The sequence below is a fragment of the Protomyctophum bolini genome (genome assembly GCF_963924005.1).
Source record: "Protomyctophum bolini genome assembly, chromosome: 2".
Taxonomy (NCBI): domain Eukaryota; kingdom Metazoa; phylum Chordata; class Actinopteri; order Myctophiformes; family Myctophidae; genus Protomyctophum; species Protomyctophum bolini.
The window spans coordinates 45,901,382-45,925,139 of NC_137863.1; the positions used below are offsets into that span (position 1 = coordinate 45,901,382).

At 43.4% G+C, this 23,758-nt stretch overlaps 1 protein-coding gene across 1 annotated transcript; it reads right to left on the reverse strand.

Moving 5' to 3' along the window:
- Positions 1-9,817: 9,817 nt before the first annotated feature.
- LOC308327835 (protein FAM72A) lies at positions 9,818-22,912 on the reverse strand. Its single transcript, XM_080781394.1, has 4 exons — positions 21,981-22,912; positions 20,847-20,924; positions 18,745-18,869; positions 9,818-13,772 (listed from the first exon to the last, which is right to left on the reverse strand). Exons 1-4 carry the CDS (start codon positions 22,130-22,132, stop codon positions 13,678-13,680), a joined length of 450 nt encoding a protein of 149 aa, XP_080637520.1. The 5' UTR covers positions 22,133-22,912; the 3' UTR covers positions 9,818-13,677.
- Between the last annotated feature and the right edge of the window lie 846 nt (positions 22,913-23,758).

The window sequence follows — 23,758 nt, forward strand, 5'->3', positions numbered from 1 at the left end:
CACACACACACACACACACACACAAACACACACACACACACACTCACACTCACACTCCTTCCTTGCTTCCTTCCTTCCTTCCTCCCTCCTTCCTAGGGCCCTAACTTGGCCCTACTGGCCCTACTGAGCAATCAATCTATGCATGCAGGTACAGATGGACAAACCAGGCAGTGCCAGTGGCTACAGATTCAAGTAGGAAAATACATAAAATACTAATAATAATAAATACGATGAAGTATAAATATAAATAATAATAATAATAATATTAAATACAATGAAGTATAAATATAAATATTAATAATAATAAATAAGATGAAGCACGCACGCACACACACACTGTATACGCACACACGCACACACACACACTGTATACGCACGCACGCACGCACACACACACACAAACACACTGTATACGCACGCACGCACACACACACACACACACACACTGTATATGCACGCACACACACACACTGTATATGCATGCACGCACACACACACACTGTATACGCACGCACACACACACAAACACTGTATACGCACGCACACACACAGACTGTATACGCACGCACGTACGCACGCACGCACGCATACACGCACGCACAATGTATGCGCATGCACGCACACACACTGTATACGCACGCACACACTGTCTGTCTGTCTGTCTGCCTGTCTGTCTGCCTGCCTGTCTGTCTGTCTGTCTGTCTGTTTGTCTGTTTGTCTGTTTGTCTATTTTTTTTAATATAATATACAATAATGATACAGTCTAAAATGTAGCTATTGTGTCCATACACAATATAGGCTAAAAAAGAACATTTAAAAAAAAAAGTTTGCCATGTGCAAGTTTCGAACTCGCACCTACATGGAGCAGTGACTCCAGGGGCGAGAGCGCTGACCGCTACACTACCAAAGGACTACATTAATTTCGAGATTTGTACTACTAGGATAAATAACCTGCACCGCGGCAGGCAAAATAAAAATACCAAAGTCAACCTTTTACGTCGCAAATGGGTAGCTATAGACCCGACGAGTCATCAAACCGCCACGAGGAGTTCTAATATGCCGACGTATTCATCAAACCACCACAACGTATAATAAACCGCCATACAACGTATTAATTAATAGTTGCGACTTACGTCAACCGCCTTTAACAGTTGTATTGAGTTGTACTTGAAATGTACTGTAATTCTGCAAACTTAATAAACCAACCAATCAATCATGACTTGAAAAAGAAGACACTTTAGTGGCTTGTATATCTGCTGTTAATGGTGCGTTTCGTCTATTTTTGTTTTTACAGTAAAATGTACCTGCTTTGCACTACTGCATGCTTCAATGAGGAATGCTAACAACAGAACCATGCTAGTTAGCTAACACATCGTACGGACTGGTCTATTTTATTGTAACCACAGTTTACATTAGTGTATGTGTTTATTTCTAGTTTTATATAAAAGCAACAAAATACATTTTCGTTGTGGCTTGACTGTTTATTGCACAGTAATTGAGTAATTAATTGCACAGTTTTGTCGGGTAACGGCGAGCCTTGTCAGAGGGAAATAGATTGGTTAAATGTCCATTACTGAAAAGTGTGTGTGTGAGAGAGCTATAGTAAGAATAATATGCAAATTTTTCTCTCTGTCTCCCTCCCATAAATAAATATCTATCATGACAATGTCAAGATTTACCATGTGGGGGTCCCCGAACCTCCCCCCGATAATGCGCCCATAGAGGCAACACGATTCCAACCAACCCCTGTCCAAAACAGTTGAGAATTGATAGTTACCATGGGGGGGTCCCCGCACTTTGAGACCCCCAAAGACACCCCCGGGGACGCAACACGATTCAAATGAGACCACCCCCATCCAAAACGGTTGAGAAATGACAGAGTTACCATTTGGGGGTCCCTGGGGGTCCCTGGGGGCCCCCCAACCTTGAGACTCCCAAAGACTCCCCCGGGGACGCGACACGATTCAAATGAGACCACCCCCATCCAAAACGGTAGAGAAATGACAGAGTTACCATTTGGGGGTCCCTGGGGGTCCCCCAACTTTGAGACCCCCAAGGATGCCCCCGGGGGGGCGACACGATTCAAATGAGACCACCCCCATCCAAAACGGTAGAGAAATGACAGAGTTACCATTTGGGGGTCCCTGGGGGTCCCGGGGGGTCCCCCAACTTTGAGACCCCCAAGGATGCCCCCGGGGGGGCGGCACGATTCAAATGAGACCACCCCCATCCAAAACGGTAGAGAAATGACAGTTACCATTTGGGGGTCCCTGGGGGTCCCCGGGGGGTCCCCGAACCTTGAGACCCCCAAAGACGCCCCCGGGAACGCAACACGATTCAAATGAGACCACCCCCATCCAAAACGGTAGAGAAATGACAGAGTTACCATTTGGGGGTCCCTGGGGGTCCCCCAACTTTGAGACCCCCAAGGATGCCCCCGGGGGGGCGACACGATTCAAATGAGACCACCCCCATCCAAAACGGTAGAGAAATGACAGAGTTACCATTTGGGGGTCCCTGGGGGTCCCGGGGGGTCCCCCAACTTTGAGACCCCCAAGGATGCCCCCGGGGGGGCGGCACGATTCAAATGAGACCACCCCCATCCAAAACGGTAGAGAAATGACAGTTACCATTTGGGGGTCCCTGGGGGTCCCCGGGGGGTCCCCGAACCTTGAGACCCCCAAAGACGCCCCCGGGAACGCAACACGATTCAAATGAGACCACCCCCATCCAAAACGGTAGAGAAATGACAGAGTTACCATTTGGGGGTCCCTGGGGGTCCCCGGGGGGTCCCCGAACCTTGAGACCCCCAAAGACGCCCCCGGGAACGCAACACGATTCAAATGAGACCACCCCCATCCAAAACGGTAGAGAAATGACAGAGTTACCATTTGGGGGTCCCTGGGGGTCCCCGGGGGGTCCCCGAACCTTGAGACCCCCAAAGACGCCCCCGGGAACGCAACAAGATTCAAATGAGACCACCCCCATCCAAAACGGTAGAGAAATGACAGAGTTACCATTTGGGGGTCCCTGGGGGTCCCCGGGGGGTCCCCGAACCTTGAGACCCCCAAAGACGCCCCCGGGAACGCAACACGATTCAAATGAGACCACCCCCATCCAAAACGGTTGAGAAATGACAGAGTTACCATTTGGGGGTCCCTGGGGGTCCCGGGGGGTCCCCCAACTTTGAGACCCCCAAGGATGCCCCCGGGGGGGCGGCACGATTCAAATGAGACCACCCCCATCCAAAACGGTTGAGAAATGACAGAGTTACCAAAAAAAAAAAATTAACTTGGGAAAAAAAAAAAAAAAAAAAAAAAAAAAAAATCCGGCCGGCCGACCCTTAAAACGACCGGCCGGCCCTTTTTACAACCGGCCGGCCCTTTTAAGGACCGGCCGGCCCTTTTAAGACCGGCCGGCCCTTTTAAGGACCGGCCGGCCCTTTTAAGGACCGGCCGGCCCTTTTTACCGGCCCTTTTTACCGGCCGGCCCTTTTAAGGACCGGCCGGCCCTTTTAAGGACCGGCCGGCCCTTTTTACCGGCCCTTTTTACCGGCCCTTTTTACCGGCCCTTTTTACCGGCCGGCCCTTTTAAGGACCGGCCGGCCCTTTTAAGGACCGGCCGGCCCTGTTTACCGGCCGGCCTGCCGGGCCGGTAAAACGGATTCTGCCCTTGCTGGAAAATCATGTGGGGTAGGAGTGAATGTCAGAAGTGACACGGAAAAAAATGTAAAAAGAAGACGGAATGTCTTTGTTTGCATTTTTTTAATTTAAACATAAATAAACAGGTCTGAAAAACGTTTAGGCTATACTTTGTCAACGGGTAATAGTGAATATTTAATAAAGAGCGGGGCAGACGGCTCATACCGATTTGAATGTGAAATCATTCTCAGAAATGACCGATGTGTGTTGAATGATCAGCAATTTAGTGAGATGTGTTGAATATGTATAGCAAACACCTTGTAGTCCTGCTTGAGGCAAAAGCGAGACTCTGAGAGAGTTCACCTGCATGGTGAACACCACTGCCGAGGTGCTCTACCTTGACAAGCCAAATGACGCCTAAAATAATCCTACTCAAAGTAGTTAGTTATATTGCGCCACAGTGGCCGCTCCGTCGACACTTATGCCTTTCTTGACGATGGGTCAAGAATGCACAATGCTTCTTCCCACTGCAGTGGAAAAGACTCAGCCTCAATGGAACACCTGAAGATCTGCCCTATAAGAACTATATAGCCAGAGCCCTGGAAAGCAACCTCCAGCCAAGACAATGTATGTTGACTATAATAACAGATGAGAAGTATGGAGAAACACTGGCAGGAGGCCGCCATTAAGATACAACGCCCCAGAGACCCAGAGTGTGTGCCACTGCCAACAATGATGTCATGAGAGGGAAGGTTTCCTTTTCCCCTCAATAAAAGCTCTCGTATAGCCTGTAGCTTTTATCGAGAAAAAAAAGAAGGAACCTTCCTTTTCCCTCAATGAAGTTGACGCCTGTTGTTCCTGCCTGTCGACTACAAAACAATACTACGACATGACGTAACGATATCATCCACTCCCGACCGGATAATATACTGAAATGAAATGGTGCCCAGGTTTGAGGTTAGACTATAGAGTAGTAGTAGAGTAGCCTAATTTTTGAGGTCCTGCGCACCCCATTTCATCATTTCAAATAAATAAAAAAAGTTCACCCTAGCCCTGTCTTCTTTCACTATTTTTGAGGGGCGCTAGCAACGTCCTATATACAGGTTTAATGTTTGTTTTTAGTTCAATGTTTGTTGACAATGAGGGGAAAATTGACGTCATAATGTGCCTCATTATGTCATCTCTTTATTGTTGATGGCGTTTAGTGTTTGTGTTGGCACCGTTTGTTTTACATCGCCATTAGATCACCTAATCAACATGAGTTAGACTTTAATATATATTAGCGCCCCTCACTTCACACGGGTGTGATTTCTATTTTAAAAAATAAAAAAATATCAAAATAAGTAGTAGATCTACAAGAAAAAGTAGCAGATCTAGAAGCTCGAAGCGTGTTGCTTCACGTTTCCAGCTTGCACATCTGCTACTTTTGATCCTTTTGTGTGACGCTGTGGTATGATCGTTGCTTTTACAAAATAACTTTCTGCCTGACCCCCCCCTCCACACACACACACACACACACACACACACACACACACACACACACACACACACACACACACACACACACACTAAAAGAGCCACTAAATAGCATTTCTGAGCCAGAAGTCCACAGGCTTCTGCTCTTGCCAAGGGAGCAATTTAGATAAGTGATATTAATGACAAACAGTAACCTTGAGCACGCGCACGCACGCACACGCACACACACACACACACACACACACACACACACACGCACGCACTCAAGCACGCACACGTCTATCCTATCCAGACACAGCCGGAGGCTATGCAGTCTAGAGGGACTGCTGTATCATTACTTCCAGACCAGTAGCACCTCTTTCTATATGTGAACAATGACTTAGTGACAGACATGATGCATCTAAGCACAATTACAGCTGTCGGGGAAGAAACCATATAACTCGAAAATGTTATTTTTCCAGGAAATTAAAGAAATAATATTTTTTCAGGAAATGAAGAAAACTTTATATTTCTATAATATTTTATATATATATATATTGAAACGTTTTTTTCCCCAGGCCATTAGGATTCTAAATGATGACATGGACCTTGAGAGACGACAGGGATCGGGTCACCCCCCACGCACTTGAGCGTGGAGACCAGTTGAGTGCACGTGACAGGCCATCCGACTGATTGTAAAACTACAAGGCTGTTCGACTGATAGAATTGTAAAACGCGGCCGTTCATCCATCCATCCATCTTCAACCGCTTCTGTAGTCGGGTCGCAGGGACTAGTGACTTCCTCCTGGGGGATTCCGAGACGTTCCAAGGCCAGTGAGTCGATGTGTTTCCTCCAGATGCGCCTTGGTCTGCCCCGGGGTCTCCTCCCAGCAGTGAGACGTGCGTCGAGGACCTCCCTATAGGGAGACGCCCGAGAGGCATCCTAACCAGATGCCACCTGAGCTGGCTCCTTTCCAGGCGAAGGAGCAGCGGTTCTACTCCGAGTTTCTCTCGTGTGACTGAACTTCTCACCCTATCTCTAAGGGAGATTCCAGCCACACGTCGAAGAAAACACATTTCGGCCACTTGTATTCGCAATCTTTCGGTCATGACCAACACTTCATGACCATAGGTGAGAGTAAATGCGGCCGTTCGACTGACAGAATTGTAAAACAAGGCCGTTTGACTGATATAATTGTAAAACTAGGCCGTTTGACTGATAGAATTGTAAAACTATAGGCCGTTCGACTGATAGAATTGTAAAACGTGGCCGTTTGACTGATAGAATTGTAAAACTAGGTCGTTCGACTGATAGTATTGTAAAACACGGCCGTTTGCAGCAAGGGCGAAATCCATCTGAGCCGCCCGACGCGCCGGTCCGTGGTCCGACGCGGCGGTCGCCAGGGCTCTTGGAAACGCCCCCCAGCCACTGCGTTAGTTTTACTGAGGTTAGGTTTAGGTATCGTTTTACTGAGGTTATAGGTTAGGGTTAGGTTTAGGTATAGATTTACTGAGGTTAAGGTTATAGGGTTAGGTTTAGGTATAGTTTTACTGAGGTAGAACCATGATCGCGTCAATCATTAGTAGGCTAATCAATCTGAGAAGTGCATGTGTGGATCGAGTTCCTTTTCCCCACAATGGGGTTTCTAACACGCAGTCTCTCTCTCTCTCTCTCTACCCAGCATGCATGTGCGCGATGCTGCGCAATGTCTAATAATAATAATAAACGCGGCGGTTGGTAAGTCCCATGGTCGGTCGGCAAGTCCCGACCGTCGGACTTACGGTCGGCTCAAATGGATCTCGCCCTGCCTCTGACTGACAGAATTGTAAAACGTGGCCGTTTGACTGAGCTAGAGCTATCCGGACACAATCAGTTGCTGTTTCCCATGTCCGTACTATAGGTCCAAAGTACGCGTGTAGAATATTTCCGTGCATTTTGATCAAAGATCCTGGGAGGAGATTTTCATATCATTCAAAATGGTGGGTGATCTAGAGGTCAGAGGTCAAAAGTAAGAGCACCGTACTTGTTCGGCATGAGGAGACGCATGTCTACACAGTGTATCGCAAATTCATTGCTGACGGTCAAACGGTTAATGAGCCATGCGTGGTCAAAGTTTGCATTTTCAATTGAGTGCTATAGCGCCACCCTTTGGCCAATGGTTCGCATCCTCACCGTTTGGCATGGCCCTCTACCATATCTCCAAATGCTATTTTTAGCGGAAGGAGAAGGAGAAGAAGAAAAAAAGAGACAAAAACAATAAAGGACCAAGTCCTTTCAGGACTGCTTGGTCCATTAAAAAAAGGAGTTAGGTGGTTTCCTCCTGGCAGCAACATTGTGACCAAGTCCCCTGCGATCCAACTACGGATAAGCGGTTGAAGATGGATCGATGTTCAGATGTCTTATTATAAAGGACTAAAAGTAAATGAAAAAGTCTAGAAGACTCAAATCTGAATTTGCTGTCAAAATGTGCTGTTTGGTGGGTGTTGGTCTCTGCACTGATACATTCAAAAATTACTAACATCAGCAGAGAGATACAAGATAAAAAACACAGAATCTTATAATACGTGCATGTCCATTAATATTTGGAATATGAGTCTGCAAGAACACTGTGGCGAGTTGGGTCCATTTAGTTCCAATTGTACACTCTCCTGAACAGCACTATATACAGTATATGTAAGCCTTTTAGATCCTGTGTCTAGATGAGACATAAGCTTTGGACACAATCTGTTTTCTGGTTTGACTTTAACCTGAAGGTCAAGATTTTCCAATCGGTTAATTATTTTATCCATTAGCTTAAAAGTTAAAAAAAAAAAAATGTCAGCACTTGTGCAGAGACCAGGGTTCAAATTGGGAGTTGGTAACCAAATGGACCCTTCTTAGATCTTTAGCTCTTGAGTGTAAAATGAGCTCTTGAGCTCAAAATAGACTGATGATCAGGGTTATTCTAGGGATGGACCCATATAGGAAGGAACCAGTTCAGAGAGCTGAACTGGCTCCCAGTATAGAATCCAAGGTTACAATGGCTAGACTAACCTATGGTCCATAAAATGAAATACGGAGAGGTCCCAACAGTTTTAAGAACATGTTTCAGGTAAACAAGGTACACAACCATTTCACCAGAGCCAGTATTGCAGATGTGGTGCTTCCTGCTTTTAAAAGTAAAGTGGGCAAAGGCTCATTCATTTACACAGGAGCCACACAGTGGAACAGTCTGGAAACCAGTGTCAATCTGAGGTCATTTAAACAGAAGACTAAACTATGGCTACTGGAAAAGTTTCCCCTATAAAGGGTCATCTTAGAGGGAACGTACATGTTGTGTATGTACTGTTATGTGTATGTATTCTGATGTAGATGTAGTTTAAAGTATTGTTCAGTGTGAGAGGACCTCAGTGGAAATAAGACTTCGGACTTTACTGTGAAATCCTTGAATCGCTGATTATAATGTTGTATTATGATTCCTTTTATAAATAAATCAAATCAAATCAAGACCAATGGTCTATTTGGTTTCATGTTACGTTCTTAAGAGTTAAATTATTGTTAAACATCTGCATTAATTAATTTACAAGACGTCCACACAATTACAGAAGGTAGAACAATTGTTATTTTGATTGTTTGCCTGTTCTCTCTCCTAATACCAACATCAATACAGCATGGAATTCTGGACAAAATCCTATCCAAAGATAACTAAATATTCTTTAGTTTTGGGTCTGAGGCTAAATCTCATCAAATGGTGGTCCGTGGCTCAAAATGTCAAATAATGGACCTTATTGAAAAGGGTTGAAAAACACTTTATTGTAAATAAATAAATAAAATCATCCGTATAGATATTTTGGGAAAACAAAGTTTATTCATTTAACAAGCATTAAAAAAAGAACGTTTTGTTCAAGCTACCCAATGCAGTTTCAGTGCAATTTCAAAATATACATTTTTTCAGCAGGTTAATATATTCACAATGTTCCTATCATTTTAAATACTCTGTGTGTGATAATCTCACTATATTGTCCTAGCCAGAGGAAGCTCGCAGGTTGTTCACCTTCATGAGGTAAGAACTGTACAAATAAATCTTTTTTTTATTTTTAACTTATATAGTAAAGAGCACTACAACACAAATGAAATGTCAAATATAGGAGAAAGAAAAAAAATCACTACAGCACATTATACAAAACATCATATTTGTAAACAAACATTGTAAACCAAAAAGAAAGAAAAAAACGTTTCTAAAGTGGTTATACATATTTGGTATGTGAATTTTATAAATAACTAGCAGATCGATTTCTTAAAACCGTGTCCTTAAGTGATAGATAAGATAGATACTGTATTATATACACACACACACACACACGTTATCATGAGATGAACTCGACCATAACGATCAGACAGATTTTCTATTTGGTGTGCAAGTCTTTTTCCGACGATCAGTTCCGACCACTGAAGGGCATCAATAACAGTAAAAGATGTTTTTTTTTTTTTTAAATCTCTGCTGGGGGATTATTATCATCGTTTTTCACCCCTGCCTGCCTGACATTAACCCATTCTGAACGGGAACCCGTTTTGGTGTTAGCATCATGTTATGCTTTATCTATTGAAAAATAGCAGATCTACAAGCTCATAGCGCGCCACCGAGTGGCGCGCTACGAGCTTGTAGGTCTGCTATTTTTGAAAAATCGAAGAACGACTGACATTTTTAGAATCTGATCTCAGGTCAGAATGGGTTAATCAGACCAGTGTGTGTCCAGTGAAAACCTCGTATGAATCTGATCTCAGGTCAGAATGGGTTAATGTTGCTACAGTATAAGCACTAAGACAAGTGGTTATACTGTTTTTAGCCCGTGATCCAAAAGAGAACTTATAGATGTTTGCCCGGGACTCAAACTATAGTGAAAGATCTACATGTTTTCTAACTCATGGAATTTCTTAAAAGTAGCTTTTTTACATATTCAAGAAATTACTTATAGAAACATATTTTAAATTTGGTATTAATTCATGAAAACTGTAGAATTTTTTGGGAATGTTATTGAAAATGTTTTGAAATAAATAAATAAAATAAAATAAAAAGGGGCCGTTGGAAACGTGTCTGAACCATGAATGGGGTCCCAAGCCACTGTTGGGGAAACTACCAGTGGCAACATTTCTTGAGCACATGGCAGTAGGCCAAGGAAGTCAAGCCTGCTTTACATATTGGCCTACGAGTCTTATTTGAGCCATATATATATATATATATATATAGTTTGTGCCCTCAAAATGTCTTCTTGATGCTTGCTTTCCTTGTATCGGTCCATGGCGTAAGAAGACCCTGCCATATAAAGGCAACACCTTTTCAGACATTCCATATCGATTGGCTTCCAACGTTTGGAGGAATGTGCATTTGACCCTATACATTTGAAGCATGCATGACTCACGCTATATAGTCTCACGCGGCCAGACTGTTGCCTCTCGCAACGTTCAAATGCTTCCGTCACACAGAGCTGGAGCAACGGAAGCTCTGATCATGAGCAAGATGCATATATAGCGGAAGTGAAGCCTCCGTCTTTGTATCGCATTATAAATAGAAATCATCTAAACATATATAGCTTGCTGCTTATCAGAAGAAAAATAAGAAAAAAAGATAAAGAAGCTCTAGAGATATTTTAACATTTAAATGGCAGCTTCCTTACTCAGATTTCCAGAGGTGTAGTTCCAGACTCCATACATATATAAATATATATAGCATTTGGAGATAGTTGTCTGGCTACGCGAGACTATAGACTCATGCTGACATGGACGTTCTCACTGTAAATGTGTGTTTTCTGTGTTTTCCGGTCCTATACAAAACAGAACTGACACAAGGCGTCAACAATCAGCATCTGGTAACAACACAACACAGCCCCCCCCCCCCCCCATGTATTTTTCATACATGTGCACGGTTACACACAATGCCACAATGATGTCAGGATCACATGCGCGCTCCACAGTCCCCACACACACACACACACACACGCACAAAACAATGGGCCGGGCCGGGGCCATGCCTATACTGGTGGAGATCTGTGCTCCACTGAGTGAGTGCACAGCTTTGTTTTAGGTTCCTTTCCAAACAAAGCAGATCCTTCCACAACGATAAGCTACAGTATCTGTACTGTATAGGGTCCTTTCAGACAGGGCCGCGAGTGACGGAGGGAGGCGCCTAGGATCAGCGACAGGTCTGCTCATGAGGGGCGTGTAGCGTTAAAAAAAAACTGCTCACCGGTCTAGTCGTGTGACGCACACACGCACGCACAAAACGAGCAATTACACGCGGCCGCAGTCTCACCACCGGAAATACACTTTGCGCAATAATCACCCCTCGACTTTTCCGCACGTCCAAAAGAAACACATGCCTCTCGTTGAAAATGATTAGGCGCGTCAGTCGCAGTCTGTCTGAAAAAGTGTGTTTGAGAATTCAAGGTGGAAAAGGTCATAACACGTGTGACATTCTAGAATGTGCGTTCAAGACATGGATGGCTAGAGCGGCGCGGTTACATACAAAGTCAACGCAAAGACGAGAACTTGCGCGAGCGCCGCGATCGGCACCGCGGCACAAACGGGACGAACCGAGGCGAATATTTAAATTAAAGTCTGAACGCACCGTAAGCCTCTTTAGCAGCAGCTTTCCCTAAATATATAGGCTGAACTTTTCCTCATTCATTCATTCATTCATTCAGGGGCTCTAAACACTTCAAGACATAATAATAAGCACTGACATGACATGATGATTAAAACGAGGACATGATGATAAAATGATTGTGCTGCCACAAAAATCTATATTTGGGGCCATCCTCCTCCCATCTCCCTCATCATCTGTTGCCTTGACTTCTGGCACTTCTTCTATATATATATATATATATATATATATTCATACTCCTTCAGTTTTATAGGGCAGATTCATACTCCCATTTAACCGCTGTAGTGCCGAAATGATTTTGGCTCGTCAGAAGATTTCAGTAGCACCGAAGAGAAACTTTAGGACGAACCTCAAATGACGTCACATTGTAGGCTCTATAGAGCCGAACCGACTTTTATTCATTCGGAAGCTCTAAAATAGGAGTATGAATCGGCCCTTTAGGCGATAAGGTAACCACCGAACCGTGGTTACTAAAAACAAGAGACATGCGTTTGGGTGAGTGGTGAAGCGCTTATAACCGCCGCGGCTCAGTTTGACGCCATGTTGTAGTTTTCGGTGGTCACCTCTTCGCCTAAAACTGGAGTATGAATAGGCCTCAACAGCCCCATCTGAGCCCAGCCCTCTGCTGGGTGAAGCAGGTTACACAATGGTTAAGTTAGCCCTTCATAAATTGTGTCTGTGAAGGAAACGTGTAGCTGAAACAGAATAATACGTAACATTTAATCACTTTAGAACGCTGCATTTATAAATCTAATGAGTGATTTGGACTAAAGAAAAGATGGCCTTTTTTCTTTTTTAACCGGTTACCAAAATTGCAATGTCATTCACTTTGTATTTTTAGCCCTATGCCAATTACTAGAGTGAAGTATGAACACTTTGATGGATATGGACTCTTGGCAAAAACTAAAGCAGGGGTTTTACTAAAATGACTTTCTCTGTGCAGTGCACACGGCTACAAACAGAACCAACCAACAGCCGGTTTCTACCACATGTCAAAGACATATAGGTTCGTAACAGACACATGGGATAAGCGTGTCAGAAGAATGCCGCTTCGGTGCGAACCACAGCCCGTCATTTTTACTAAGATTTAGATAAATAGATATGCCCTAAAAAGCAAGCAATCTGTAGGTAGACCGTTAGTGGGTTTTGTGCCATTTCTCTAAATATACAAAGAGTTCAGTTAGCGCTCGATCGCACGGCCAAGACAGAAGCCTCGTCTTCGATGAGAGTTTTGCCGTTTGCAGCGAAGCGTATTCACTATTCCGAACGTGATTTATTATTATACCACTGTGGGGGAGGAGGAACGATTGGGTGAACTTCATACTTAATGTAAACGCTGAATTCATCTAATCCAAAACAAGGACCGTCGTCGTCGTGAACTATCAACCTAAAATAAATATATAAATATATATATGACTGAAGGAACCTCTCGTACAGTAATGCCTGTGATTCACCTTTCACTCAAATAAAAATAAAAAAACAGGTCGTTGCGAGTGAAACATGTCAAAGAAATGGAAACAATCTACAATCCAGCTTTCTTCATAATATAAAATTAAAAGTGTGCTTGTACGCTTTTCCCTACGCTCAACGCAGCTCACCAGCAGCCCCATCCAGGGACTCAAAGAGTCTTTTTCTTTTAGCAAACACTCAAAAAGGTTGAAATGCAGGCAGATGGAATGCACTTGTGTCCGGTGGTGTCCTATGATGATCACCCCACAGAAAATAACAGGAGAGGAAAACGGTATATATACGGTTATGTGACAGTTAAGTGATTTTAGACAGGCATGGTCATGGATTAAGGCCGCTCTGCTTTCCCCCCCCCCCCGTCGATCATCTGCTCTGCTTCGGTTTAAGGGGGGTTTGTCTCGTCAGCAGCTCTCTGGTTCCTCTCTCCCTCCCTCTCTCTCTCTCTCTCTCTCAGATGATGTGTCAGTGTCTCTCTACCTAATGCACTCCTCCTCCGAAGGGCTCTCCGACTCCTCGTTGTCACTGTCGTCCAACTCGGGCAGGTCTCCCCACAGCAGCAGATTCAGGCCTGTGTGGAGACGAGAGGGACATTTAACATTATTCTCTCCCCACAGCAGCAGATTCAGGCCTGTGTGGAGACGAGAGGGACATTTAACATTATTCTCCCCCACGGCAGCAGATTCAGGCCTGTGTGGAGAGAGAGGGACATTTAACATTATTCTCCCCCCACAGCAGCAGATTCAGGCCTGTGTGGAGACGAGAGGGACATTTAACATTATTCTCCCCCACGGCAGCAGATTCAGGCCTGTGTGGAGAGAGAGGGACATTTAACATTATTCTCCCCCCACAGCAGCAGATTCAGGCCTGTGTGGAGACGAGAGGGACATTTAACATTATTCTCCCCCCACAGCAGCAGATTCAGGCCTGTGTGGAGAGAGGGACATTTAACATTATTCTCCCCCACAGCAGCAGATCCCAGGCCTGTGTGGAGAGAGGGACATTTAACATTATTCTCCCTCACGGCAACAGATTCAGGCCTGTGTGGAGAGAGGGACATTTAACATTATTCTCCCCCACGGCAGTAACAGGTACGGTCAACCCCATTTCCATCGGTGTGGTGGTTCGGGTACAGAGAGGGGGGGGGGGGGGGGGGGGGGAGTTTAAAAAAAAGCACCACTCAAATTGCGAAGTTAATAACTGTATTCCTACCGGGTTTGGATGGGATACCTCCTGAACTATACACTCTGTTTTGGGACGATCTGGGTCCGCACATGCATGATATGTTTCAGTTTGCGATTGAAAAGGGCTCCTTCTCCAGAGACGTTAATGTAGCCATTATATCTTTGTTGTTGAAGAAGAACAAAGACCCCACGGAATGTGGGAGTTACAGGCCGCTCTCACTGTTAAATGCTGACCTAAAAATATTTGCTAAGGTGCTCGCACGTCGTTTACAGGGTTACATGACTAGGTTGGTACATTGTGACCAGACAGGTTTTATAGGCACCAGATTGGCCACTGATAATGTTAGACGATTGTTGCATATTATTGACCGAGCTGGTGACCTCCGATCTCCTGCTGCGGTGCTGTCGCTCGATGCGATGAAGGCCTTTGACCGTTTGGAGTGGCCTTATTTGTGGGCGGTGCTAGATAAGATGGGATTTGGTCCCACATTCATCACATTGATTAAAGTATTGTACTCAAACCCAACAGCGATGGTACTAACAGGCAAGATTTGTTCTCAACTGTTCACGATAGGCAGGTCGTCAAGACAAGGTTGCCCCCTTAGTCCTCTCCTTTTTGCCCTCTCGCTCGAACCATTGGCGCAGACAGTACGTCAGTCCACAGCGATCACACCTATCTCGGTTAACAACACACAACATCGTATTTCTTTATATGCGGACGACATCCTGCTGTTTATTGAGAATGCTCCGCAGTCAATTACACACATTCTTAAGATTTTTGATCAGTTCAGTGCCATCTCAGGCTACAAAATCAATTGGACAAAGTCAGCCCTTTTGCCGCTAAACGAGGAGATGAGATCTGTTGTTCTGCCTCCCATAATCCCAGTAGTGAACAAATTTAAATATCTTGGCATAGATGTGTTCCCATCTCTTCAAGCTATTGTCAAAAACAATTATAGTGACACTCTGAATAAAATTTGTCTTGATTTAGACAGATGGTCGTCATTGCCCAAATCTCTTCGAGCTCGAGTATCAATCATAAAGATGAATGTCCTCCCTAGGGTTAATTTTGTTAGTTCTATGCTCCCACTGCCACCGCCAGCACAGTATTGGACTAAGATTCATTCTGCTATATCTAAATTTGTGTGGAATAGGAAACGCCCACGTCTCAAACTTTCCTTGTTACAGCGGGCCAGAGCTGATGGCGGTCTCTCGTTGCCTAACTTCAAATTATACTATTGGGCTTTCACTCTTCGCCCCCTGTTAAGATATTTCGACTCAACTATAAAAGTCTGTTGGCGAGAGCTTGAGGAGAGTTTGGTTCATCCTGTTGAATTGAGAGATCTGATCTATTCAAACATAACGAATAATCAATGCAAAGTTCGCTTTGGGCCAATCATTTCTCAGTTAGTAACAGTATGGAGAGCGGCTGAAAAATTGCGCAAGATTGATTTGAAATGGAATTCGTTTTCCCCAGTGTTCAACAATGATGGTTTGCTTTTGGACAATCGTCCTATTCGTTTTCCCAGATGGAGTTCCAAGGGGATTCATACTTTGGGTGATTTATTTGATGTCAATGGTTTACGTTCTTTCCAGAATTTATGTGATATTTTTAACTTGCCCGGTAACTCTTTCTTTTTCTATCTACAACTGAGAACTGCCATGAGGACATACGGGGTTCCATGGCAGACCCCCCTTGCAATGCACCCTTTGCATAGACTTATCTGTGATGTTAGATCAAGAGGTTTTGTTTCCATATTGTATGATTATTTATTAGAATCTAGTTATGGGACCTTGGCTGTCGATACTGTATGGAGGAATGACATACCAAATCTAGATCCAGATTGGAGCTGGGATACAGTGTGGTCTAATGTTGCCCTATCTTCTAGGAATCCTGATCATCAGCAAATTCATCTAAATTTTGTTCATAGGACATACTTAACTCCCCGCAGATTGTGTGCTATGCGGATTTTAAATAACCATAACTGCACTTTCTGCACTCCGAACACCATAGGTACATTCTTTCATATGGTGTGGGAGTGTCCGGATGTCCTCACACTTTGGAATTTGGTTGCTGCTAAACTTTCGATTATTCTACAAATTAACATTACACCCTCTCCATCTCTATTCTTATTAAACGATGTATCCCAATTGCCTTTAAATAATACCCGTATTCGTGTCTTCTTTGCTGGCGTAACGGCCGCAAAGAAGATGGTTGCTTCGCACTGGAAACCACCTCATACATTGACATTTCGCCAATGGGCTTTGACCTTTCTAGATATCATTTATCTAGAGATGTCAACAGCAAGATTGCACGGCGCAAAAGAGGAAAACATTGAGATTTGGTCTGGTATTGCAGATTTGGTTAAGGACATGATTTAGTCATTATTATTTATTTATTGTATGTTCCCATTGCACAGTGGTAGGAGTCCTGACATTGTCTTTTTGTGGCATCTTTGGTCCCGGGGGGAGGGGTGGGTGGGATTGTTTGTTTTTGTGTTCCTTGCTTTTGCTGTTATGTGTTGTTTTTACATGTGTTTTGTTTTCTTTATTCATTCATGGTGTTAACATCTTATTGTAATTTATTGTCTTAAATAAAAAAAACATTTGATAACAAAAAAAATAACTGTATTCCTATTGTAACAGAAATACAATAGGCCTACATGCAGTACATTATTTGTTTGGCTTCATGCTTCTTCTGTAGATAGAGAAAATACACTGATTTAGTCAAAATGCTCCCAGATGAAAAATAGGGCTGGGTAAATTAGAGGCTTTTGTAATTAATTAATCTAAATTAATCACATTTTAATGTGCATATCAATATTGGACTTGAGAACAGTGATGTTTAATTTTCAAATGGATTTAGTTATTTTGGTGAATCAATGCATAGTGACTACAGTAGCTTATACATACTTTGGTGGTAGGCTGCTTGATCAAGACCAACAGATAAACGTGCAGTAATGCAGGTAGTCTATTATGAATACTCAAATAGATATGGGTGGCATGAGAAAACAAATTAAAAAAAAACTTTATTACACTAAGACGGAGGAAGCATTTTGGGGAGTGCATGATTCTACAGTGTTGGGGCAGCAATTCCAGAACAATCTGAGCGTTAGAAAACATCCGTTGCTTCAGAGGATATACCGACATATTATTGTGCCGTTGACTTGGACTTGGACTAACATTAGCGCCATATGAAACCTCTGTCCGTTATAATGTATAGCTCTATCAGAGGGAGAGGTTCCACACGAGACATGCTAAAGCAGCTAGCAAGCCTAGCATGGAAGCCAACGTTGGTGTAGCGTAGCGGTAGCCCCGTGTCCAAAACTGTCCATATGGAACTTTTCCCTCCACTATAGCACACAAGACACAACCATGGTTATATCCACGCTTCCAACCGATAGTTTTTTTAAATGTAAAGGTCCCATCCACGGGGCAAAAGCAATACGAGTCTTGATTCCTTTGGGTGAATGGTGGTGCTCACCGCTGCACACGTTATGCGCATTTCCAATGTCAAAAACTTCTCTAGTTCCCGAATGAGATAAATTTAAGTCCCATATAGATATTTTATAGGCCCCGGGGAGGTCGTTAATCTCGAGCCCTGGGACGTCCCACTGGGTGGAGAGACCCCGGGGCAGACCAAGGCGCAGTTGGGAGGAAACACATAGACTCACTGGCCTTGGAACGTCACTAAATGTTGCTCTGGAGAGGGAAGTCTGGAGCACTTTTGGTGGAGCTGTTGCCCCCCGCGACCCGACTACGGATAAGCGGTTGAAGATGGATGGATGTTTAGGGTTAGGCATAGTTTTACTGGGGTTAAGTTTAGGAATAGGGTTAGATTTAGGCATAGTTTTACTGAGGTTAAGGTTAGGAATATAAGGCTGTTCCGCCGGCTGTACGCCCGGGGCGAGTTGTTTTGTATTTCAGACACAGGGACATTTAACATTATTCTCCCCACAGCAACAAATGCGGGCTTTTAGTGGAGAGGGACATCTCGCACCAGAAGTTCGATTACCCCATTCTGACCCGAGATCAGATTCTAAAAATGTCAGTCGTTCTTCGATTTTTCAAAAAATGTGTTATATGTATTATTTTATGTTCCAGAACCGATTATATGGGGAACGGTCGTATTTGTTCATACATTAGCGTTTGTTTATGAGCTGGTCCAGCCGGCTTCCCAGTTCCCATCCAGTCCACTGCCATGCATTTTATCAAACTTCAATGAGCGTCATGGCCAGCACAGGAGCTCAGGGGCTCCGTCCCTGCCCCCCTCCTGTGTAATTCACTCCACTGCCAATGTCCAACTCTTCCCACCCCGGATGTATGGAACGGGGCTTAGCTCTACTACTGTTTACTAACCTGTGGCGTCCAGTCTGTTCAAAGTGGACACGGCGTCACTGTTGAACATCCAGAAGTGTCCGTTGTTACAGGACAGCAGGCACGGTTTACAGGGAGCGACCACGTGGTACCCCACCACGTTACCACTGGGATGGGGGGGAGAGAGAGAGAGAGAGAGAGAGAGAGAGAGAGAGAGAGAGATTAAAACAAATTTTCAGCATTTTATAGTGAGCACCTGTTAACCCAATAAAACCAGGAAAGTGTGCATCTGTGTGATGTTTTTTTTATATTTTACTCAACTATTTATTATTTTATACTTTGGCTCAGGCATGTTAACCATTCATCTTAAATCGATTCAAACCGGTGACAATTTAAACATACAAAAAAAGACTATTGCGCAATGTAAACAGCAGAGGGCGCAAACAAAGAGAGAGTTGATTTTAAAAAAGGGGGTTTTCAGTCATTTGCTACTGTATTGAAAAGAGAAAACAGTGTTGTAAAACAAATAAAAGAGAAGAAAATGCTAGATTTGTTAGACATATAATATATGAAATAAAATAAAATATTTCGGGTCCTTTGTTAGAAACGTACGTTATTCAGACATTTTTTTTTAATCGGGTCTAAAATGGATTAAAAGTAGACGACTATTATCTCTCAAATGTTTTAAACTCTGTTTCACTGCTCAGATCCGGTGGAGAGCCCACTGTATCCTGTGTTTTGCGCGCACACACACACACACACACACACACACGCGCGCGCGCACACACACACTTTCAGTAGCCGCCAACTCCAAAAGCAAGTTAGTTAATCCCCAGTCTAAATGCTGAATGACGGTTGGTCTGCATGTATGCCACTCAAAGCACGCTCCACCAATGGTGGTGGAACAACAACGTGATAGCTGGCCCGCAACATCACAGAGCGCAGAGCGAGAGAGACACGGACAGACCGACAGACCGAGAGATACGGACAGACCGACAGATACGAACAGACCGGGAGAGACAGACTGACAGAGAGACACGGACAGACTGACAAAGAGACAGAGACCGACAGACAGACAGACAGACACGGACAGAGACAGACAGACACAGAGAGAGAGCGAGAGAGAGCGAGAGAACAATGAAACAAAACAAACCCCCTTGTCTGCATTTTATAGTGACACCTGTTAAAGTGCCAACACCACTATTATCCACCATGTTTGTTGTTTTCATCTCCCCGTGCTGTTTACTGTAACAAAAGCTTTGGGACTACAAAAGAAAAGCTCAACACAAACACACACACACACACACACACACACTTTACTGAAGCTTCATCCATAGAAATAAATAAGCCAACTGCTATTAATACATTATAACAATAGCACACCAATTAACACTGACAGACTGATTTAGTCTTTTGATTAATGCACCGTTTAGTTTTTGCTCCTATTTAGTCACCTGAACTTTTTTTTGTCTTAGCCTACCTTAGTCTTATAGTCTTAGTCAACAGAATTAACACTGTAGGGTTGTCTTAATTATTGCATAATAGTCTAATTACAATTTGAGATAGTCGTAATTATTTTGTCATAATCATGGCCAATTGGCCATGTTGAAAAATGTTCATACATACACATACATACATACAGGGGAAAAAAGCTGAAATAACAGGTCTACAAGCTTACAAGACACCACAAGTAACGCACTGTAAGCAGTATATTAAGTGTAAAATGTATTAAAAAAATGTATAAAAATGACAGTAATTTCTTGGTATATTTCAGTTATTTGTCATATCTGCCCTGTGCACGTTATCACAAAGCCTAAGAGCAAAACAGAAATGTAACTTCTATTCATGTTCCAATTTCCAACTAAAAAGACCCACAATAAAATCATTAATCACAATCATTTATGTGACAATGAAGTGTCAACTTAAATGTGTAACGCTATACTAGCACACTGAAACATCTGTGTACATTAGTGCATGTCCTTAAGTTGTGCCATGTGTTGTGTGCTATAGTCAGTTATGCCTGGGGTCGTCTTGGTGTTTTGGTCAGAGCATCTTGCAGAGGCAGATGGTCTGACCAAACAAAGCCCCGAGGGCTTCTCTCTCCTCCATCCATCCATCCTTCCATCCTTCCATAGGATACGTACCACTTCAAACAGGCAATGTCTCGCAGCTTGCATCGGCAGCTCTCTGTGGAGTAGCAGCTGGCCACAAAGTCAACAGTCCTTAAGAGGAAGAAAAATGATACAATAGAATAATAAATAACATTACATTATATAGAAAAACCTATAAAAATCTATCCATTTGTAACTCCTGAGAGTGTAATACGTTTACATTTGCTACTAGATTCAACGTTTTTTCAGACCAAGGATCTCCTTAGCTGAGAGAGATATGAACAAGGAAACCCCCCTGTGTTGCAGATTAAACTTTTTCATTCATTTCAGAGAGATTTGCTTGACAGCACTGTCGTCAGTTGGTTTCATGTGAATGTGGATTTTCTGTCATTTAACCACTTACTGTCTGTCTATTCCCCTTCAATACAATCTGAATCTATACTTATTTCACTCTGTACTTTTTTCCCCCTCTACACCAAACCTCTTTTAGCTGAAACTAGCCGATCTACAAGCTCAACGACGCCTCACAGCGCAAGATATTGTGAGCTTGTAGATCTGCTTTTTTTCTTTGATAAAGTTCTCCTCAGAATAGGGATGCTAGGGTTAAGCAAATCTCAGTACAGTCATTTTAAAGGGGTTTTTAAAGGAAATGTTTTCCCCTAGGGTTAAGACCCTACTGGACCAGATGTGGTTCTCAACCAGTGGTCCGGGGACCACCAGTGGTCCTTGAGGGGGTTCCAGGTGGTCCCCAGCTAGTTGGATAGTTGCTAACCAAATGGACCCTTATAGATCGTTTAACTCTCGAGAGCGTAAAATGAAACCAAGTGGACCCGTAAGCCGTAAAAGGGTTTCATTTTAGACTCTCAATCTCCATACTTAATTTACAAGAAGTCTACACAATTAGAGAATGTAGAAGAATTGATCTTTTTTAATAAAAGTTTGCCTGTTATCTCTCCCAACGGTACAAATACCAATAAAGCATGGAAGCACGTGGACAACATCTTTATTCAACTATAACAAATTCAACTATATTATTATTATTATTAAGTTTTGGGTCTGAGAGGCTAAAACCCGGCTGTGGCTCAAATGACGAATACAATAACATGGACCTTGACATGAACTATAGGGTTGGATTAAAAACCACTGTTAAGATGATATAGATCTTACCTGTTGGGTGGAATGTCGGTGGAGAACAGCTCGATCTCAGTGTCTGCCAGCAGCACAGCCTTCATCCCCCGGGTGCACAGCACGCTGTCACAGAAGATGCAGCTCACCTGAGCCACACACTTGTTCTTGAAGTTGGCGTTGGATGTAGACATGATGCTCCGGCCTCTGTTTGATTTGTCCTCTCCGTGTCCCGTTTGTTGTGGTGAAACCCTCTTCGGCTGAATGATGTGCCCTCTCTCTTGTGTGTTGATCTCCGATTCTCTCCCTCTGTTGATGGATCCTCTTTCAGCTAAAATGATCTGTCATCTGCCTCTCTTTGTCCTCTTTCAGCTAAATTATGTGTCCTCTGCTTCTCTCTCTCAGTGTGTTTGTTATTGTTATGAAGCCTCTTCAGCTAAAAACGTTCTTTTCTCTGCCTCTTGTTTGTCTGTCCTCTTTCGGCTAAACAATCGGTCTAAATGATCTGTCCTCTGCTTCTCTCTCCGTGTCTGTTTTGTTGTACAATGTGCTGCTAAACAACACGAGTTAGGAGGCAGCATGCAATGCCGACGTTTTTTCCCCTCAATTCACTGCACCTCGTTCTGAACTTCTTGTTTCTGAATAATAACAAGAAGTTAGATACAACAATATAACGTAATGATTTAGCCGTTATAGCTACAACCGTGGCTAGCTACTGCCTGGTTAAAAGGAAGCAACAACTGGCTGCTATCTGCTGCTGCTGCTTGGATTATAATTCAACGTTCAAGATGAACCGACGTATGGTCTAAAAAACACCTGGCAGGTACAACAATAACACAATAATTAAAATGTGTTTTTTCCTCCTTGGTTTAGTCATTTATCGAGTTGTGGTGTTCTGTTGTTTCTTTCTTCTTCCTGCTCCAGGTTGATGTTGTTTAGCTTGAAGCTAAGCTAACAGGCTAACGCTGTTTTACGTCCAGCTGTCTGTCAGCTTTGTTGTTGTCACAACTTCCTGCTATTTAAAAAAACACTTCCTGAAACAATCCCTCATGGCCCTCCCCTCGCCGGCTCCGATTGGACAAACAAAACAATCCCCCCCCGAGGCCCGCCCCTCGCTGGCTCCGATTGGACACCGCGCCGAGAGCCCGAGGGTCCAGTGGTGGAAACAAAAAGTATTGATACCGCAATGAAATACTATTTTACAATTATCTAAACTGTATAAATACTATAAAGCATAGCATATCAAAACGTAATCTAGGGATGTAATATATAATTTGCCCACCCATATGGTATTGATACGTGAAATGTGTGGTCTTGGCCCTGATTGACTGAAGATTGTACGTAGAATGGACGGTCAATACAAAAACTGCTACTGCGTATATAACCGTGAAAAGCACTTGTTTACATCAGGGTCCTCCACTTTCAATTCATCAGAGCAAGGACTAAGGCGAGCAACGTGCAGAGAGTCAACTAAGCTTGTATGAGGTATGACACTGACTGGCTGCGCACTAACTCTTTAAAATTCTGACCTCACCTCAGCAGAGATTGTATTCGTTTTCATTCTGGACCAGAAATCGTGATTGATTATTATTATTATTATTTTTTCATTTGATTTTCCTAACTAATTTGTGAACGCCAGTATACTAACTGGCCTGATGCCATGACATGAATTCACCTCCGGGGGTCAACAAAGGTCTATGATATATCTTATACTGTTGCTGGTCCACACATAGCAAAGTGGGGATATTTGAATTAGAAATGCAGAGCTTCAACAGGCCAGTCAATCTAAGCTAAAAAGGGGCGTGACCCAAAATAAATGG

What these genes read in the sequence shown, in the direction of transcription:
- LOC308327835 (XM_080781394.1), bottom strand. Translation starts at nt 22,132, where the DNA reads ATGTCTACATCCAACGCCAACTTCAAGAACAAGTGTGTGGCTCAGGTG. An exon ending in GACATTGCCTGTTTGAAGTG is followed by an intron (nt 18,870 to 20,846) that starts GTACGTATCCTA and finishes CCCCCATCCCAG; the next exon opens with TGGTAACGTGGTGGGGTACC. An exon ending in GAACAGACTGGACGCCACAG is followed by an intron (nt 13,773 to 18,744) that starts GTTAGTAAACAG and finishes GTCTCCACACAG; the next exon opens with GCCTGAATCTGCTGCTGTGG.